The 15,080-nt window shown below is 46.5% G+C and overlaps 1 protein-coding gene across 2 annotated transcripts in view; it reads right to left on the bottom strand.

Annotated features, from left to right (window-relative positions):
• pappaa (pregnancy-associated plasma protein A, pappalysin 1a) overlaps positions 1-15,080 on the bottom strand; it is a 60,404-nt gene that overhangs the window by 6,564 nt on the left and 38,760 nt on the right. Inside the window, exons 15-21 of one of the 2 annotated variants that reach the window (XM_057019843.1) lie at positions 11,104-11,287; positions 10,429-10,630; positions 10,141-10,345; positions 9,451-9,598; positions 9,149-9,264; positions 6,751-6,822; positions 5,587-5,685 (exon numbers count right to left, since the gene is read on the bottom strand). In XM_057019843.1, the coding sequence (XP_056875823.1) occupies positions 5,587-5,685; positions 6,751-6,822; positions 9,149-9,264; positions 9,451-9,598; positions 10,141-10,345; positions 10,429-10,630; positions 11,104-11,287 (1,026 nt within the window). Of the gene's footprint in view, positions 1-5,586; positions 5,686-6,750; positions 6,823-9,148; positions 9,265-9,450; positions 9,599-10,110; positions 10,346-10,428; positions 10,631-11,103; positions 11,288-15,080 lie in introns of both variants that reach the window. The other variant, XM_057019842.1, reaches the window with a different exon arrangement.

The raw sequence follows: 15,080 nt of genomic DNA on the forward strand, positions 1-15,080 counted from the left end.
GTGCGGCGCTGTTATCTGAAAATGGAGTGTCTGCAGCTGAATTAGAGAAATGCCATCAAACAAAGGGAATTTAGCTAGTGCTTAAAGGGAGGGTTAGCTAGGCAATTACCTCTGCCAAGGAGGGTATGTGACAGCCGATGTTTGTTTGTTTGTCTGTTTGTTGTTAGCAAAGTAACTCAAAAAGTTATGAATGGATTTTAATGAAATTTTCAGTAGATGTTGATAATGGACCAAGGAAGAGCTCATTCGATTTTGGCAATGTTCCAGATTCTGGAGGGAGTTTGTCCATTGATCATAATACAACCTAGCATGTTATGTAACCTTGTATTGTTACCGCCTAGCTATAAACTATACGATGATGTAAGTCACAATGTGCAGGGAAATGAGCTGTTTGGCTGAGGTCTGCACTGTCCGAGTGCTTTTTTATATAGTTGGTAAATGCATTAGCAAAAAAATGAAAAAGAGGCAGAAAAGAGGACTTCAATTAACAACAAGGTGTTTTCTACCAAACCGCCCAACTGAAGTCGAAATCTGACCTGCAAAAAACACCGTCGCCATGACGGCATCTCTTATTTTAAGTGTTTATTTCAAATGGACCAGATCAATAATAAGCTCATGGCTTGAGCCCCTTGTGATACTGCGTAAAATGTTATAGGTGGTGGACTTGCAAAGCACAGGAAACGCTGCCAACAGCGTGTGAGAGCCGCTCATTTGTAGGCAGCGGGTCTTTGAAATGACACAGGGGAGCGCAGTCGCCGAGGAGCAGTGACGCAAACTCCCCTTTGAAAAGGAGTATAAAGTGAGCTGTTTGTGCACAGGGGGTGTTAATATGGCGAGGGCCAGGTAGTGCCCAGACTCCTTTGAGAAAATGAGGCCTGCATGCAATGACTTTACAAGCGCTGGGCCGGACACACTTTGGAACAGCTGTGGGCCGCATGGACACTGTTTCCTCTGTGTTTGGAGAGCATGAAAACTCCTCGCTCCTGTTTGACTCTTTGTAGCTTAATTACGCTGTCACCCTCTCTTATCTCTTCAGAGTCTCATCTGGAATACTCCCGCTCCCTTACAGTACCTCATTCCCCCTCCAAGGCTACTTCTGTTCATCTGCCTAGCAGGAAAGATGATAGTGGGTGGCAAATCTGACATGGTTTCCTTTGACCTTGACCTCAAGGGTGGCTGGCCCAGCTGTCACATCTGGCCCCGAGTTGAGGTTCTCTCAGGGTGGCTTGGAAATGGGACTTGGCTGGTCTTGTGGGCCTATGAGGCCCTCATGCCGCCCCATGTCCCAGGGCAGGAGGAGGGTCAGGGGGGAGGGAGGACACCCACTAACACCAACATGAAAGCCCCTCTGAAAAACACAGACCTTGTTGGAGCCCCATCCTTCCATCCCAAGAACAGGTCAAAATAACACAGAGGTCCTCTCATTTCGGAGTGCGCACGTCAGACTGTGCATGAACCGTAAGAGGGGTTGCGAGTCTGAAGAAAGGGGGGGGGGGGGGGGGTCTCTGAATGTAAAACACACTGTACCAACTGTTAGACTGTGTTGTAACTAGTGATGATCCGAAAGTCAGACTTCACGGGATTCAAAGCCAATTTCAAAGTCATATTTTTTAATGTGAATGTAACCCCGCCCCCTTCCCATTCCTCCTTAATGTCCAACACGTTCTAATAACCAGCCTGCATACAAACAGGCTTTGCAACACGCAGCTGGTCACGTATCAAGCGTGTTTGTGCCAGACTGCGAGGACTGGAAGGGGTTTGAGCTCTTTACCACCCCGCCACTAACGCGAGCAGAAAAACCAACAGGCGAGCTGTTTTACAGAGGCCAGGCCGTATAACTATATAATCGTTGCCCTCTACCGCTTCCCGCATCCAAGAAAAGAATTCCTTCCAAACTGGGGGTGGAGGGGGGTATTTACAAAAAGAGCCCCGTGCAGGCGATCCTCCCAAAGCCATGAGCCGCACTCCCAACCCCCACCCCCCAACCCCCCGCCTCTCCGAAATCCAGCCGACAGCTTGCAACTATTAAGGGGAGATCCTGCGGTGACCTTACGTGCAGCCAGTCCTTGCACCTTCAAGGCTCCCGGGGTGGAATAATACACAGCAAGTCATCCAGAACTCCCTAATACGCAAACGTCTACCAAAATAAAGGACAAGAGGCGCGTGTGCTGGGGAGAGGGGTAAAAGTAAATATGCAGGTCTGCTCCACTGTGATTCACCATCCCTCCCCCATAGCTGCATTCTTACAGTAGCATCCAGTAGGGACATCAAGCTGCCCCCATGGAATTTAAAAAAGGGAGACGTAAGCAGTCACAACCGATAGAGTGGAGTGGATGAGTGTTTCTGCGCTGATATATTGGTTTTGGAGGGAATAATGATGAATACAAGATAAGATCTTTCATACTGTTAAAATCAACCTCTGCCTCTTCTTATTAAATACTCTGCATACTTTCTGGATGCCTGCTTTTCTTTCTGCCAACTGGAAAACGTTCCGCCATTCCACGTATATGAGAACCCTTTCTGACCTTCCGTGGACCTACCTGGAAAGGCCCCACGACGCACTTCCCAAGAGTCAGTTCAGCAGACATCTTTCGAAATCATCAATCCCACATAGCGGTGGATAGCAAATCGCTAACCCTATCAATAACACTGTACACGATGCGATACGATGTTTAAAGAGCTCATTTTTTAAGCTTCACAAACAGATACGGACTTTCTGCAAATGGACCAAACAAGAAAGCAGCTTGTTTGGATGCGTATAACAAGCTGGGACAAAGTCTTCATTTGGTTTTGTCTGGAGAACATAGCTGATTGAGAGCAAGCGTGTCATCCTGCAGCTCGAAGAAACGAGGGGAAAAAATTAGTTACAGATTCCTTCTGTTTTTGTGTCACTGTGTTTTGTTTGCCGAATGTTTTGTGCGTCTCCTTCCTTGGTCGTCTGCCACGCATGTGTTCCGTTTGCCGAAAATCAGAATCAGGTGCTAAATTCTGGGCTTCTCCCTCTGCTGATCAAATGGAGATGACCGCAAGGCTGAGCTTTCCCCTCAAGGAGTAAACAACGAAAACCCCATAAGCTGAGCTAAACACGAGCGCTAAAACAATAATAAACACGGAGATAAATCATGTATAAAGCAATACCAGGATGAGAAGTCTGCAGGAAGGTCGACGACTTACTCAACACTGACAAGATCATTTGGATTTCATGCAACGCAAAAGACTCTGCTGGCCACACAATTAAAGATCGTGAGTATGCAGGAAATCAGCATCTGACTCACAAACAAAGCGAAAAAGACATCTGGCAATTACACATATCACTTTCATCCCTCTGTGTGTGCGTGCGTTATTCCAAATCAGCCTTCTCATATCTTCTTAAATACTTTCCAGAGAATCATCTGGTGGTTCCCCCTCAAAAAAGCCAGGGGGAATATGGACTGGCGACCCAGACCCGGACCCGGACCCGGACCTGGGCCCCTGGGACCTCCGTATGATATCGCACAGTAGCAGCTCTTGTCTGTCATGACTGCTCCTCACTCAGTTCGTCTCTGCTGACAAGGGAGGTAATGCGAGCCTCCATTTGTGTGCACTGATGATTTCACTGAAGTGGTGACACCTGTTCTGCTGACACTACTATTGACCATGGGCATGTAAACCCAGGTCAGATTCCTCTCCAGAAGAGGTAGGGAACGTCCGGCCGTCTGGAGCCTGCAGGGCTGTTTCATCCACCCCGCAACACAACTGCAAAGGAGAAAAGGATTCCAAACAAACCTTTATTGGTTCCTTTATAAGAAGAATAGCTCGGAATAAACAGCAAGGTAGAGGAGGAGACATGTAGGTGGTCTCAGAGAAGCAGATGCCCAACGCCTGGTTTTGTTTTTTAAGGAAAACAGAAGCTGTTGTGCCTCGTTTGCGGGGGATGTGTTCATCGAGAGTCATGAAAAAGGAAGTTCTTGAGGATTAGAGCAAATAAATAAGAGCGGTTTAAACGAAGACAGGCAGGCTGTGGTTGGAGCAGTCGCGTCAGACCGAGGAGGTTCTGGGTTTGATTCCGGCTCGGGACTGTTTCTGTGTCGGGTTTGCTTGTCCCGCCCGAGTCAGATTTTATTTGGTTTCCTCACACGTCACAAAAACAGGCACATTAGTTTGATTCAAGGTGTGAGGAAAAGGTGTGTGTGTGTGTGTGTTTGACTTGAGAAGTTTGGTCACAGATCTGGTGCAGAAATTGTTAATATTTATGATTCATGCAAGAGCTGAATCCATATTTACCCCCACTGACTGAATAGTGTTTTAGTGTAGACTCAAATGTTCACAAAGCCAGTCAGAAAGAAGAACTAAAAGACCTCATTTGTTGTGAATCCAGTCACATTTGCAATCCTTCAAATGGGACGAAGCTTCCAAGTTAAATGATGCAAACTCTCTATGGGCAACAACACCCAGCCGACGTAAAATCCATGTGTAACGATGTGTTATTCTTCCCAAAGGATTCAGGGATCAACAGACGTCCGACACTCATAAGTGTGTTTCAGTGTGAAAAACCTTTCTCCTATATGTTTAGGTCATCTGTAATGAGAGGATTTTACTTTATATGGGGCAAACCAGGAGTTTTGAAAGACAACTGGGAAAAGTTGAATTGATATCATATAGGTGGTTGGTACAGTCATATAACGTAAGCACCACCAGTCTGTTCACTCCAGAATTATGAATATCAAAGACATTTGGTATTTATATAAGGGGACAGATAATCGGCGGCGACAAGCCTCGAATCTGCCCCAAATCGGGGCCCAAAATCGGGCTTTTAGTCGTTGAGTGTGCTGCCAGCCTAAGTAAGAGCATGCAGGCCAAAGGAGCTTAGTGCAGAGGAGCCGGCCTGTCAGATCCTGATGGAAGGGGACGCACTGGGACATTTCTGCACGGCAGCAGTCACACATTTAATGCAGTCAGATGTGAATTTCAAAAATCACCCTCGGCGGATTTTCAGGACCCGGCCAGATGCTGCAGTTTAGGACCTGCAGGAGGGCCGCGCCAGCAGTTGGAAGGAACCCCCCGAGACCAAGCGCGGTAGAGTCAGCTATCGCTGCACTCTTTTTTTGGTCACGCTTACCTTAAAGCTGAAACTTTAGCAAAAAATTATATTTGACTTTCTGATTGGTGGGCAATTTCAGGCACACCGAGCCAGGCGTAGACGTCTGACACATTAGGAAACTGAATACTGTAGAAAAACAAAGCCTATTGATGAAGGATAAAAACACCCACTGTCTTGGATGTAGAATCAGTAATCTGTCCACAAGTAATTTAAACCTGGACTAAAAGCAAAGACTTGAAGAATCCCTTTAGAGATGTTCCAAGAGGTGAAATCCAGCTGTCTTCAACAGTATATTCAGTTGTGGTTTCCAGCTTACTGCGCTAACCTCGCGAAGATTGAGACGATCATTTATGAGTCGGGGTTCAACCCGGGATGGACGTGCAGCGGCGAGAAAGCGTGAAGAAAACACACCCCGCGGAATTCTTTCCCAGCTCCACGTTCGGGGAGCTAACACAGACTCCACATCAGACCCAAGCCAGCGTGATCCCTGGAGCAGCACCACTTACCTTCTTGGTCTTGACGGTGGATTGACAGCAGTCTCCTCCGTCGTAGTTGCAGAAGGCTCTGTTGTTGACCGCGTCGCAGTAGTTGTCCCCCATGAACGGCTGCACAGAAGACACATTCACTTCAGTGGGACCGTTCCTCAGCTCGGGAATGGATAAAATTAGGGTCACCAAATGAGCCCGACTGGAGCGCTTTGGGGTTTTCTGGCGAAACGAGCCAGTGAATCATGGGAATTCATTCTCCCTCATCTTTCAGAGTGACTTTTAAAACCCCCAAACTGTAAATCAAAGCCAGGATTATATAAACTATGCATTGCGCAAAACACCCCAGCGTGCTGATTTACTGGGCTGACCCCAACCACCGCATATATATTGGACCACCAATCAGGTTTATCGAAGGCTTCTTTCGTGATACGAAGTTGAATTACATACTTGCGAATACGTATACGTAATATTTGGGTTATAGTGGCTGAACTATTTAATGCAAATGTGCACTTTCTTATAGTGTTTCTTGATATTGTTGAGGCCTTCATCTCATAAACCTTCGCATTTTTTTTAAGGAATCTCCATCGGCTAGGACCCATTTTTGTAGTATTTACGCATGTATTCAGGTCCTGCAACCTGTAGCGTAACCTGAGCAACTTTTATTCATAGAGTCTCGAGCAGACCAGATGAAGTCTCATACTTGCCTCTCGCCATTTTACCACCAACAAAGAATATTCATGGAAAATGATTCCTGGCACTGCAGCCACAGCTGAGCAGGAAAACAGGAAGCAGCTTTATAGTTCCTTTGTCTACCGGTGGGACTCGAGAAGGTTCAAAACCAACATTTTTTGGACAGAAAGATCTGCTATCAACGCGTGCGGTTGTTAACTCGCTCCATCAAACTTTTTATCATCATGTTGGAATTTTAATGGTTTCTTTAACCTGGCATCAAGAATACTGCTCAAAAACCCGACATTTTGGCCCTCAGGGGATGTAAATTTAGAAAGATCCACACAGATTCATCCACCAGACAGGATGTGCTGCGCGCTGTACCCTTCTGAGGTACAAGCAAGGTATTTGGAATCGTTTCAACCTTCATGTTACATATTCACTGAGGGCGTGTGTTGTTGTTCAAACATATTTCACTCAGAATAAGAGGAACAAAAATAAAAATGTACTCACCTCACAACCTTTGATGCAGTGGAGCAATTCGGGATGTGGATACCACTTCAGCCCCATGGTACATACTATACTCTGGAAGAGAACATGTAATAAATCCATAACCGCTCAGGCTATTGGTTCAGGTTGCGTATGTGTGTCAGTCTTCACAGATCTGGCAAGATAACACACACCTTAAGGCCTTTTTTACTGCAGAATCCCTCATCTTTTACACATCTTTAACCAATTTTATGATCGATCAGATAACAGAATTATGAGGTCAACTGTAGCCTGCTAACCTCCAGTTGCTACAAATAAGTCCGTGAGTTTGGATAAAGGTGGAGCAGGGTTAGAAACTGAAGTGAAACATCACAAGAGTAGCAACATTCAGGACTAAGGTGTAAGGAATCTATTTGAAGACGGGCAGGTCCATCCAGGGGACGGAGACCATTCATTCAGGGGGCCTGTGTGGCACACAAAGGTGACCTGGTTGCACCTGCAGAAAAATATACTGTTTGAAGCTTCGGAATGAGCCTAAACTTCATTCTTCAGTGAGCAGGGCTGACCCCAGAACCCCCCCCCCCACACACACACACACACACACACACTCTCTCCAAACCCCTCCATTGCCTCCCAGCATCTCACAATGTGAACGCAACTTTTCTTTTGGTGCTGCAAACTGAGGTTTTTCATTTCGCCACTGTCAGCAAATCAATACTGAATACGAAGGCCGGAGTTCTGATGGTGGTCAGAATGAAGCCTTTAATAAATAAGGGAACAAGGGCGGTGCAGGAGGCTCTGCTCTGCTCCTGCGCACGCACATGGGCACCCCGAGGGTGACCGTGGTTATTCCTTCCAGGTCGAAAATGATGTGTTTTGCTTAGAGGGGGAAACTTTTTGCAGCCTCTGTACTTGCAGGCTCGTTTTCCCATGCTCCACTGTGATGATGATGTCATCCAGAAACCCCTTTCTGTCACCCTCACTCCCTCTCCCTTCTCTCTGCAGGGCCGTAAATCATGATAATCCATGATCGTAGCCTGGTCTCACCCTTCACTACGTATAGGATCCTCACCCTCTGGGGCGCTGATGCCACATAAAAATAGATCCCTATCTCAGCGCCACCACAGACGAAGGTTATGTCATGTAGAAAATGACTAATTCCACAGCGAGGCCGACAGGGTAATTTTGCTGATAAAGGGGGAGGAAGGCGCTGGGGGTGCAGAATCATTAGAGATGGAGGGATGGGAGGGAGGAGAGGAGGTAGAGGTAGCTAGTCAGGGGAGGATTCTAAGTGGGTCAGACTAAGACCTGAAATGCATCTAGTTTAAAGGTAATAAATCAACATTGCTTATTAGGATGGGAAACGTTAACCTGCAACTCAGCAAAGAAGTGGAAAACAGATCCAGGACCCTTAATACTCCAAATACTGCACCCTGTTCTCCTACTCAGGTCTACTCCACACTGTTACTACATCCTCCAGCCATGCTAACTGTTAGATCCATTATATTAAAGTTATCTCTTATTTGCTTTCATCTTGTTATATTCCTTATTCTTGTTATATTGTCTCTCATTACTTAATATTTCTTATTATTTGCTAATGGAGGCAGGAGCACATGCGACGGTACCTCCAAAAACACATTCCAGCACAGTCGCCTCTCCCTCCCACTGCCTCCAAGTGCATATCTTCACCTCTCAAATTACTGCAAAGCGCAAATCATATCAATTACTCAGATCCATGGAAAACAGATCATTTCACGTCCACACGACCCAAGCCACCCTTTTGTCCTGGCTTCCACCACAGAGAGCTGCTGACTCAGTGTGACGATGAAACAAAAATAAAGAGTTGTAGGGGGGGAAAAACACACTCTGTTCCTTCACTTGGCCCCTGCTTCGCTTTTCTCCTTCTCTGGTTACAAAACTTGATGCTGTTTAGTAGGATCACTTGCCAACCGTCACAGATAAAAGCACATTAAGATGATAAAAACATTTCAAGCAAATTGCGCTTGGGTGACATTTCTCGAGATAAACAGAGAGAGTAAAGTTACAAGGAGACGGTGTACACAAAGCAACCTTAATCCCATTATTTTCCCCATCCTTAATATCCTAAATTATTAATCTGCAATAGCATTCCTGCAGGTTCGCTTGCTAATTTCAAACATTTTGTTGGTGACTGCGACAGAAAGGTTCACCGGCCTGTTTTCTTGCTAACAAACCAAAAATAGAAGATGTTGGAAGCGTTGCCATGCTTCGAAGACAAACATTTGAATGACCTTTGGCAGGCACAAGCCGGACTTTTGCATTGTGGGCAGCCTAACCTGGATGTCGACGCCAAGCGTGAAATTCCACCGAGGGAAATCGTGGGTGGCAGAGCGTCGCGAAGTGAAGAGCTTTGGTGTGGACGCAAACACACGTGCAAACCTACCTTGACTTTGTGCGGGTTCCTCCAGTGCTCCTTGAGGACACCGTCAACTGTCATGTTGCTAGGCAGGATCACAACTTCGTTGCTATTCTCTCTGCACGTCAGCTCACACTCCTCGCCTAGAGGCCGTTGTGTGTCGAACCACAGAGGAGAAAATCAAAAGCAGGGTGATATTTTCAAAAAAATGTTGGGTGTAATCATTCCCTCTATTCAGAGTGTATTAGTATGAAAAAACAGCATTGGAGCGCAGTTAAGAACAAGTTAATACGCACAAAGTTCAGATAAACGTGTCTGTGCACACGTACCTATGCCGTGTCCTCGGTGGCAGAAGTACTGAAGGCTGTAATGGAGGTTCTGAGGTAAAGAACACTGGCCAGTGATGTGTGGGCACAGATGGAAGGACCCTGTCCAGTTTCCATCCTTCCTACAACGGATCACGTTGGACACCGCAGCCTGAAAACAAGGCACACGTCAACAGCATTAACACGTGCACAGATACCAGCAGTCCAAGGACAAGAGAGCGGTATACTGCTGCGAAAGGGAGAGGATATGATCTAATTTTACTCAGGTATCCCGCCTACAATCCCTGAGAGGCAGAATGGATTAAAAGGTGTATACATTTTAAAGTCTGAAGGAGGTGGACTATTCTGGAAATCAATGTCAACCTTATTAGCACGACAGCTAATTGAGTAGGACAGAGAGAGACAGAGAGACAGGCAGTGAGAGGGAAGTCTTCCTCAGCTATCACAGGTATATGACATCAATATTTTAGCTCGCTTTGTATTATCAGTATCAACTGGATGCTGAATATATCACAATACACTAAGCTATCCACTGTTTTTTTGACAAGTTAAGCTGAAAAGTGAGAGGAAGAAAGAGGGAAAAACTTTCAACGCACAACACCAAAAAAGAGATAAACACATAGGCAAAGCAAGAATAGAAAGACAGGAAAGAGATGGACAGACCTGCTTGCATGGAGCGTGCAGCAGCCTCACCGTATGGGCAGAGCCTCCTGCGGCGGTGTTAGCGGTATTACCGGCAGGATCAGAACAGTTGAGTCTGCAGATGCTGTCGAAGCGGAAGCCGTCGGTGCAGTGGTAGGACCCGTGGAAGATGGGAGGCGGGGGATCACAGGTCACCGGCTCACATGCCCCCTCCAGCCAGCTGCCATCCTCAGTGCACTGGCGTTTGAACGCCCGCCTAAAGGGGAGCAGCAGCGTTTATACCTACGGTTTTTAACTTGCACACATTCAGTCGGAGCACCTGTTCGCTTCTCCATTTACCTCTTGGATTTGTTGGTGACGTGGTAACCCGGCCTGCACTTGTATTTGCAGAGCGTTCCCACCTTGAGGTCCGTCTCATTGCAGCGCTTCGTTTGCAGCACAGCATTCGGTACCGGGGGAGGGGCCAGACAGCGGAGCTCGCAGAGGGCTTCTGGGAAAGACCAGAGACCGTCTTCCATGCAGGTCAGGGTATTATTTTTACCTGTGGGAAAAGGGATGGCGATGGAAAGGACAAAATCAATTAATAAAAGATAGTCTTTGTGCACAGTCTGGCTGCAACATTAGACAAAGTTGCTTTTAGTGAACTTCAGCATGAACTCTTGGTAAAACCCTACACAATTAATAATTTCGACACTTATTTTAATACTGAATCTAAACAGAAGCGTAGAATTAATGTATTAATATTTATAGATATGGTTGGGAATTTGGATAAATCACATGCAGAATCATCGATTTAATGGATTTTTCAGTATTATTATTATTATTCGCCGGTGCTATGCTAGTAGCTTTCGTGAAAATCTGATTTAGGGATTGTGTAAATTTTTCATATAATCCTGTTGACAAACACAGGAGCCAAGTAGGGCAAAAATTCTTTGGCAGATGCAGATTCGTTTATTTCCTTCTCCTGAAACCTGCGACCCACTGCAGACGCACATATGTGAATACGGAACTCACCTACGAGCTGTGCAGGTTCCCGACACTGAAAAGTGCTCTTTTTGCCGTAGGTCGTGCCCTCGGGGAACGTGAAATGGGCAGGGTGAACGTGGTATTTGTCAGGCAGGCCGCAGTCGACGGGCTCACACGATATCTGTTTGTTCCACTTCCCATTTGCACATGTTATTGTCACCGAAGAGTCCGACTGGAAAACAAGACAAGGGTGACGTAGGATTCTGCACATCACTACTGTATGATCGCGAGATGAGATGTTCCATGCAAATCAGCCCCAATCAGCGAGGACGATAACAGAGCTCCATCGGGCCTCGTCTAATGCAGGTCGGTAAAATCTATACTGTAGGATACCCGGCAGCTCAAGTAACGGCTGATGGCATTTACCAGCCAGACAACTGATATCCACCCACTGCACAATCAGCCCTAACACAAAACAGATTGACTCTGGTGGAAATGTGACAACGCCTGAGAAGCGCGCACGCTTGCACACATGAGGAGAGGACATCTGGAATACCGACAGCATCTCCAACATCTGGATCGGTATCTTTTGCTGGAGCATTTTGTTCGTTTATCCCTCCAAACCGGGCCTTTCTGTGAGCAGATCAATATGCAGGTGGGCTTTCCGCAGAGGCTCGGGGAAAAGTGACGAGTCCCCCAAGCCCCTAAATGTGATTCCCGATTTCTGACAGGGAGACCTTTCCAACGGCTGCAATGCGGGCTTGTGAAATAAAGAAAGAAAGAAAGAAAGAAAATCATTTCAAGCCCGCCTTGCGTCCTCCGCCACTGGCTCATTACAAGTGGTTGGAATGTGAGAGGAAACTGGAGAACCCAGAGGAAATCCACATTTGAAGAGAACACGAAAAGTCCACAAGAAACAGATTCGGGAGTCAGACGTTACGGTGGCAACACCATTCATTCATGATGACACAAGCAGGGCTCTTACAGTAGATAAAAGGCCCAGTATAACGGATTAACATCCGCCCAGTGCCGTCGGGGACCCAGTGGAACCCCCACACCCCCCCAACACACCCCTTTGATTAGAAACAGCAGTCATCCAGGTTCCTGCTGAAGGAGCTACGACCTTGCGAGCGAGGCTCCCTCAGCACGCGCACATCCTGCATATACACCCAAACACGCAAAGACTGTTACTCAAGCGCTGGCGCTGCTGTGCCAACTTCCAGAAAGTTCCGAAAAGAAAAGGGTTTCCTTCCCATAAGAAGGTTCAAAAAGAAACCCAAAAAAACAATCGATCGCATTTCCGATTAGCTCTGATTCTAGCAAATTATTTTGGCGCGCACGCAAGCCGCCGCCACTCTCCAAACCCCAACTGTTTTCATGCTTTGCCATAAAAGCGTGTAACTCAACAAGAATGTTCAAATTAATAGCAGCGCTACGAAATCATGTTGCGCAGCTGTGACAGCCGAACCGTTTTGATTCTTCCCTCTCAAAATAAAAGAAAAAGGCAAACCTGTGTTTTACCATATTACCCCATGGCTAAACGGGACCCCGTTAGCGCTACATATGCTTTATAAGCTGCTCCCTGACTCCCATGCATTGCTATTCATCTTGATCCCATTATACCAAACTGCAAACAGTATCGGGTTCCTGCAAAATAAATAAGCTCTATTCATATTTTGGATATCCTACAAAGTAACATATGTGTAACATGTGTGTGCCTGCTGAAAAATGGAGTTAAATGCGTCAGTTGTGCAGGGCTAGGAGCAACATCTGCCTGGAAGAAATATGGAAGGTCTCTCCGGTGGAAAGTGGCTGACAGTAAATGCAGGTATGTCCGCAAATAAACTGTTAAGTACGTTTGTGAAATACTCGATGCCTGTGTCAAGTTCTGCCCGGTCCAAAAAAGTAGGAGGTCGGAGGAGGCTCGCGCTCATTTACTTTCATGCACATCTGTGTTTTTATATTTAATCATGCATGTATTCCCCAGCCTGAGTGAGTGTGTATACGGCTGTGTGAGTGTGAGTAAACGTATGGAAATTTTCCCTTCATTTAAAAACAACTTTCAGGAGCGGGGGGGTGGGGGCACTTTAGCTAATTCGAAGCAGGCAGAAGAAGAGACGAAGGTAGCGACAGGCTGAGGGCCTCAGGGCTCGGCTTATTTTGCCAAGAAATAATGACAGTTATTGCTGTTTTAATTTATAATCAGCTTCACTCTGAGCGGTCCTCGTCGTGACATGTTTGTGAGCACGAACTCCAGGAGGGTCGGATCCCATTGTCTCGGATAGATTCGACTTCCAGATAGAGCTCACAAACGCGCGGAGTACAGGATGATCCTTTTATCTGGCTGCGTGCCGTCCCGTTAGCAGGAAGAGTAGCCAGCATGGCGGGACCCACCGGGGGACCATGCTGCCTCCTCAGCTGAGGACTCACCAGAGTTTGCAACCACAGAAACGTAAATACCACCAGGTAATCTGGATGAGAAGAGATATGAAAGGCTGACTTTTGGGTGCAGCATCTGACCTGGGACCAGAGCTACAGCATATAGACCTTAACGCCAAAAGGTCTTGGTTCTGAAGCCATTTTACACCTGGCATCAAAAGGAAACTGGCAGGGAATGCAGTCACGGCACATGGCCGATGCTTTCTGATCTGGGCATGAAGGCGATCGGGGGACTCACCAAACGATTACACCATCCAGTCCGTCTAAAACCACCCCGGAGCGGAGATCAGCTGGTGTTAAAAGCTTTTCCTTAGAGAAGTCCTAAATTCAAAGCAATATTGGCTCTTAATGGTCTTAATTGGACATAATTTATCAACGTCTGAGGGTTTACTGCTGCCGCTTTGATGGCACGGCCAGGTAATGGTGGCAGGTTGGCTAAAATAAAGCTGTGTGAAATAAAGCAGACCCTTTTCCAGTGCCAGAAGACAGTGTTCTCTCAGGGAAACAGTCTGTAATAGAACACACATACAGTATATAAATCAAGCCGATGGGGAAAACTTTTTTCTTTTTTCCCCCCCAAAGATAGCATTATCTGAAGCCCAGACTCGGGCGTTCCAGAACCACCTTGACAACCCCTGAAAAGCAACTGCAGTCAGCTAATTAAAGCAGACAAGATCTCACGTCCTCCTGCACCTCCAACCAGAAAACTGCCACACAGGATTATTAGGATTATTATTATAAAAAATATTAGCATAACCCTCGTTAAAACCAGCAGTCAGTCACGGCTGCCCTGTTATTGCAGCCTATGATGTAATCTGAGGCTGTTTCCTGATGGAGCTTAATCTTGTATTCAACTCTCAAGAAAACTTGATGTTGAAAATGATGGATTGCAGCGCTCGCATTAAAAAAAAAAGGCTAATGGCGAACGCTGCCCCTGTGGGAGTTTTCAGCATTACATCGTACAAAGGCTCGGGGAGGAGACGTCTCCTGCCCCCGGAGGGATCCGCTGGTGAAACAATTTCCCAAATAATTGTACCAGGTCCATTACAGCGTGAGCCATCTGGTCCATGTATAACCAGAATGACCTGCATAAACTCAGCGCACATTTTCAGCGTTTGGGTTTGGGTTCTGCCCAGGTTTGGCTTTTGGTTCTAATCCTGTTAGTGATATTCATAGAACGAATCTGAATCAGGAGACAGTTCAGCTTGGAAACCGTGAAATTACATCTGTGGATTTCACAGATAATGCGGTCCTGTTGGCCGCATTAGGCCGCCACTTTCAGCGCTCACCGGGAGGGGTTGGGGGGGAGGATCGCAGCCTGGAAAACAAGCCGCGCACCTTGAAAAACCTGCATCTTCATCATCAAGCCTGTAGTGAAGCAGCTGGATGCAGAAAAAACCCGAAAAGGTGGCCAAAAAGACTGGCAAACTTTCCAAAATGTTTTGGCAGCAGCCGGTTCACTTTCTTTTGTCCGCGCTTCCTCACATACTCTCGGCTAACATCCTCGCTCAAAAGCATGATTTATCACTAAATGATGTCACATTGACGAACAGCCCTATAGTGCTCTGTCAATCACAGCCTAATGC

This window comes from Takifugu flavidus, chromosome 20 (assembly GCF_003711565.1).
Source record: "Takifugu flavidus isolate HTHZ2018 chromosome 20, ASM371156v2, whole genome shotgun sequence".
NCBI lineage: Eukaryota > Metazoa > Chordata > Actinopteri > Tetraodontiformes > Tetraodontidae > Takifugu > Takifugu flavidus.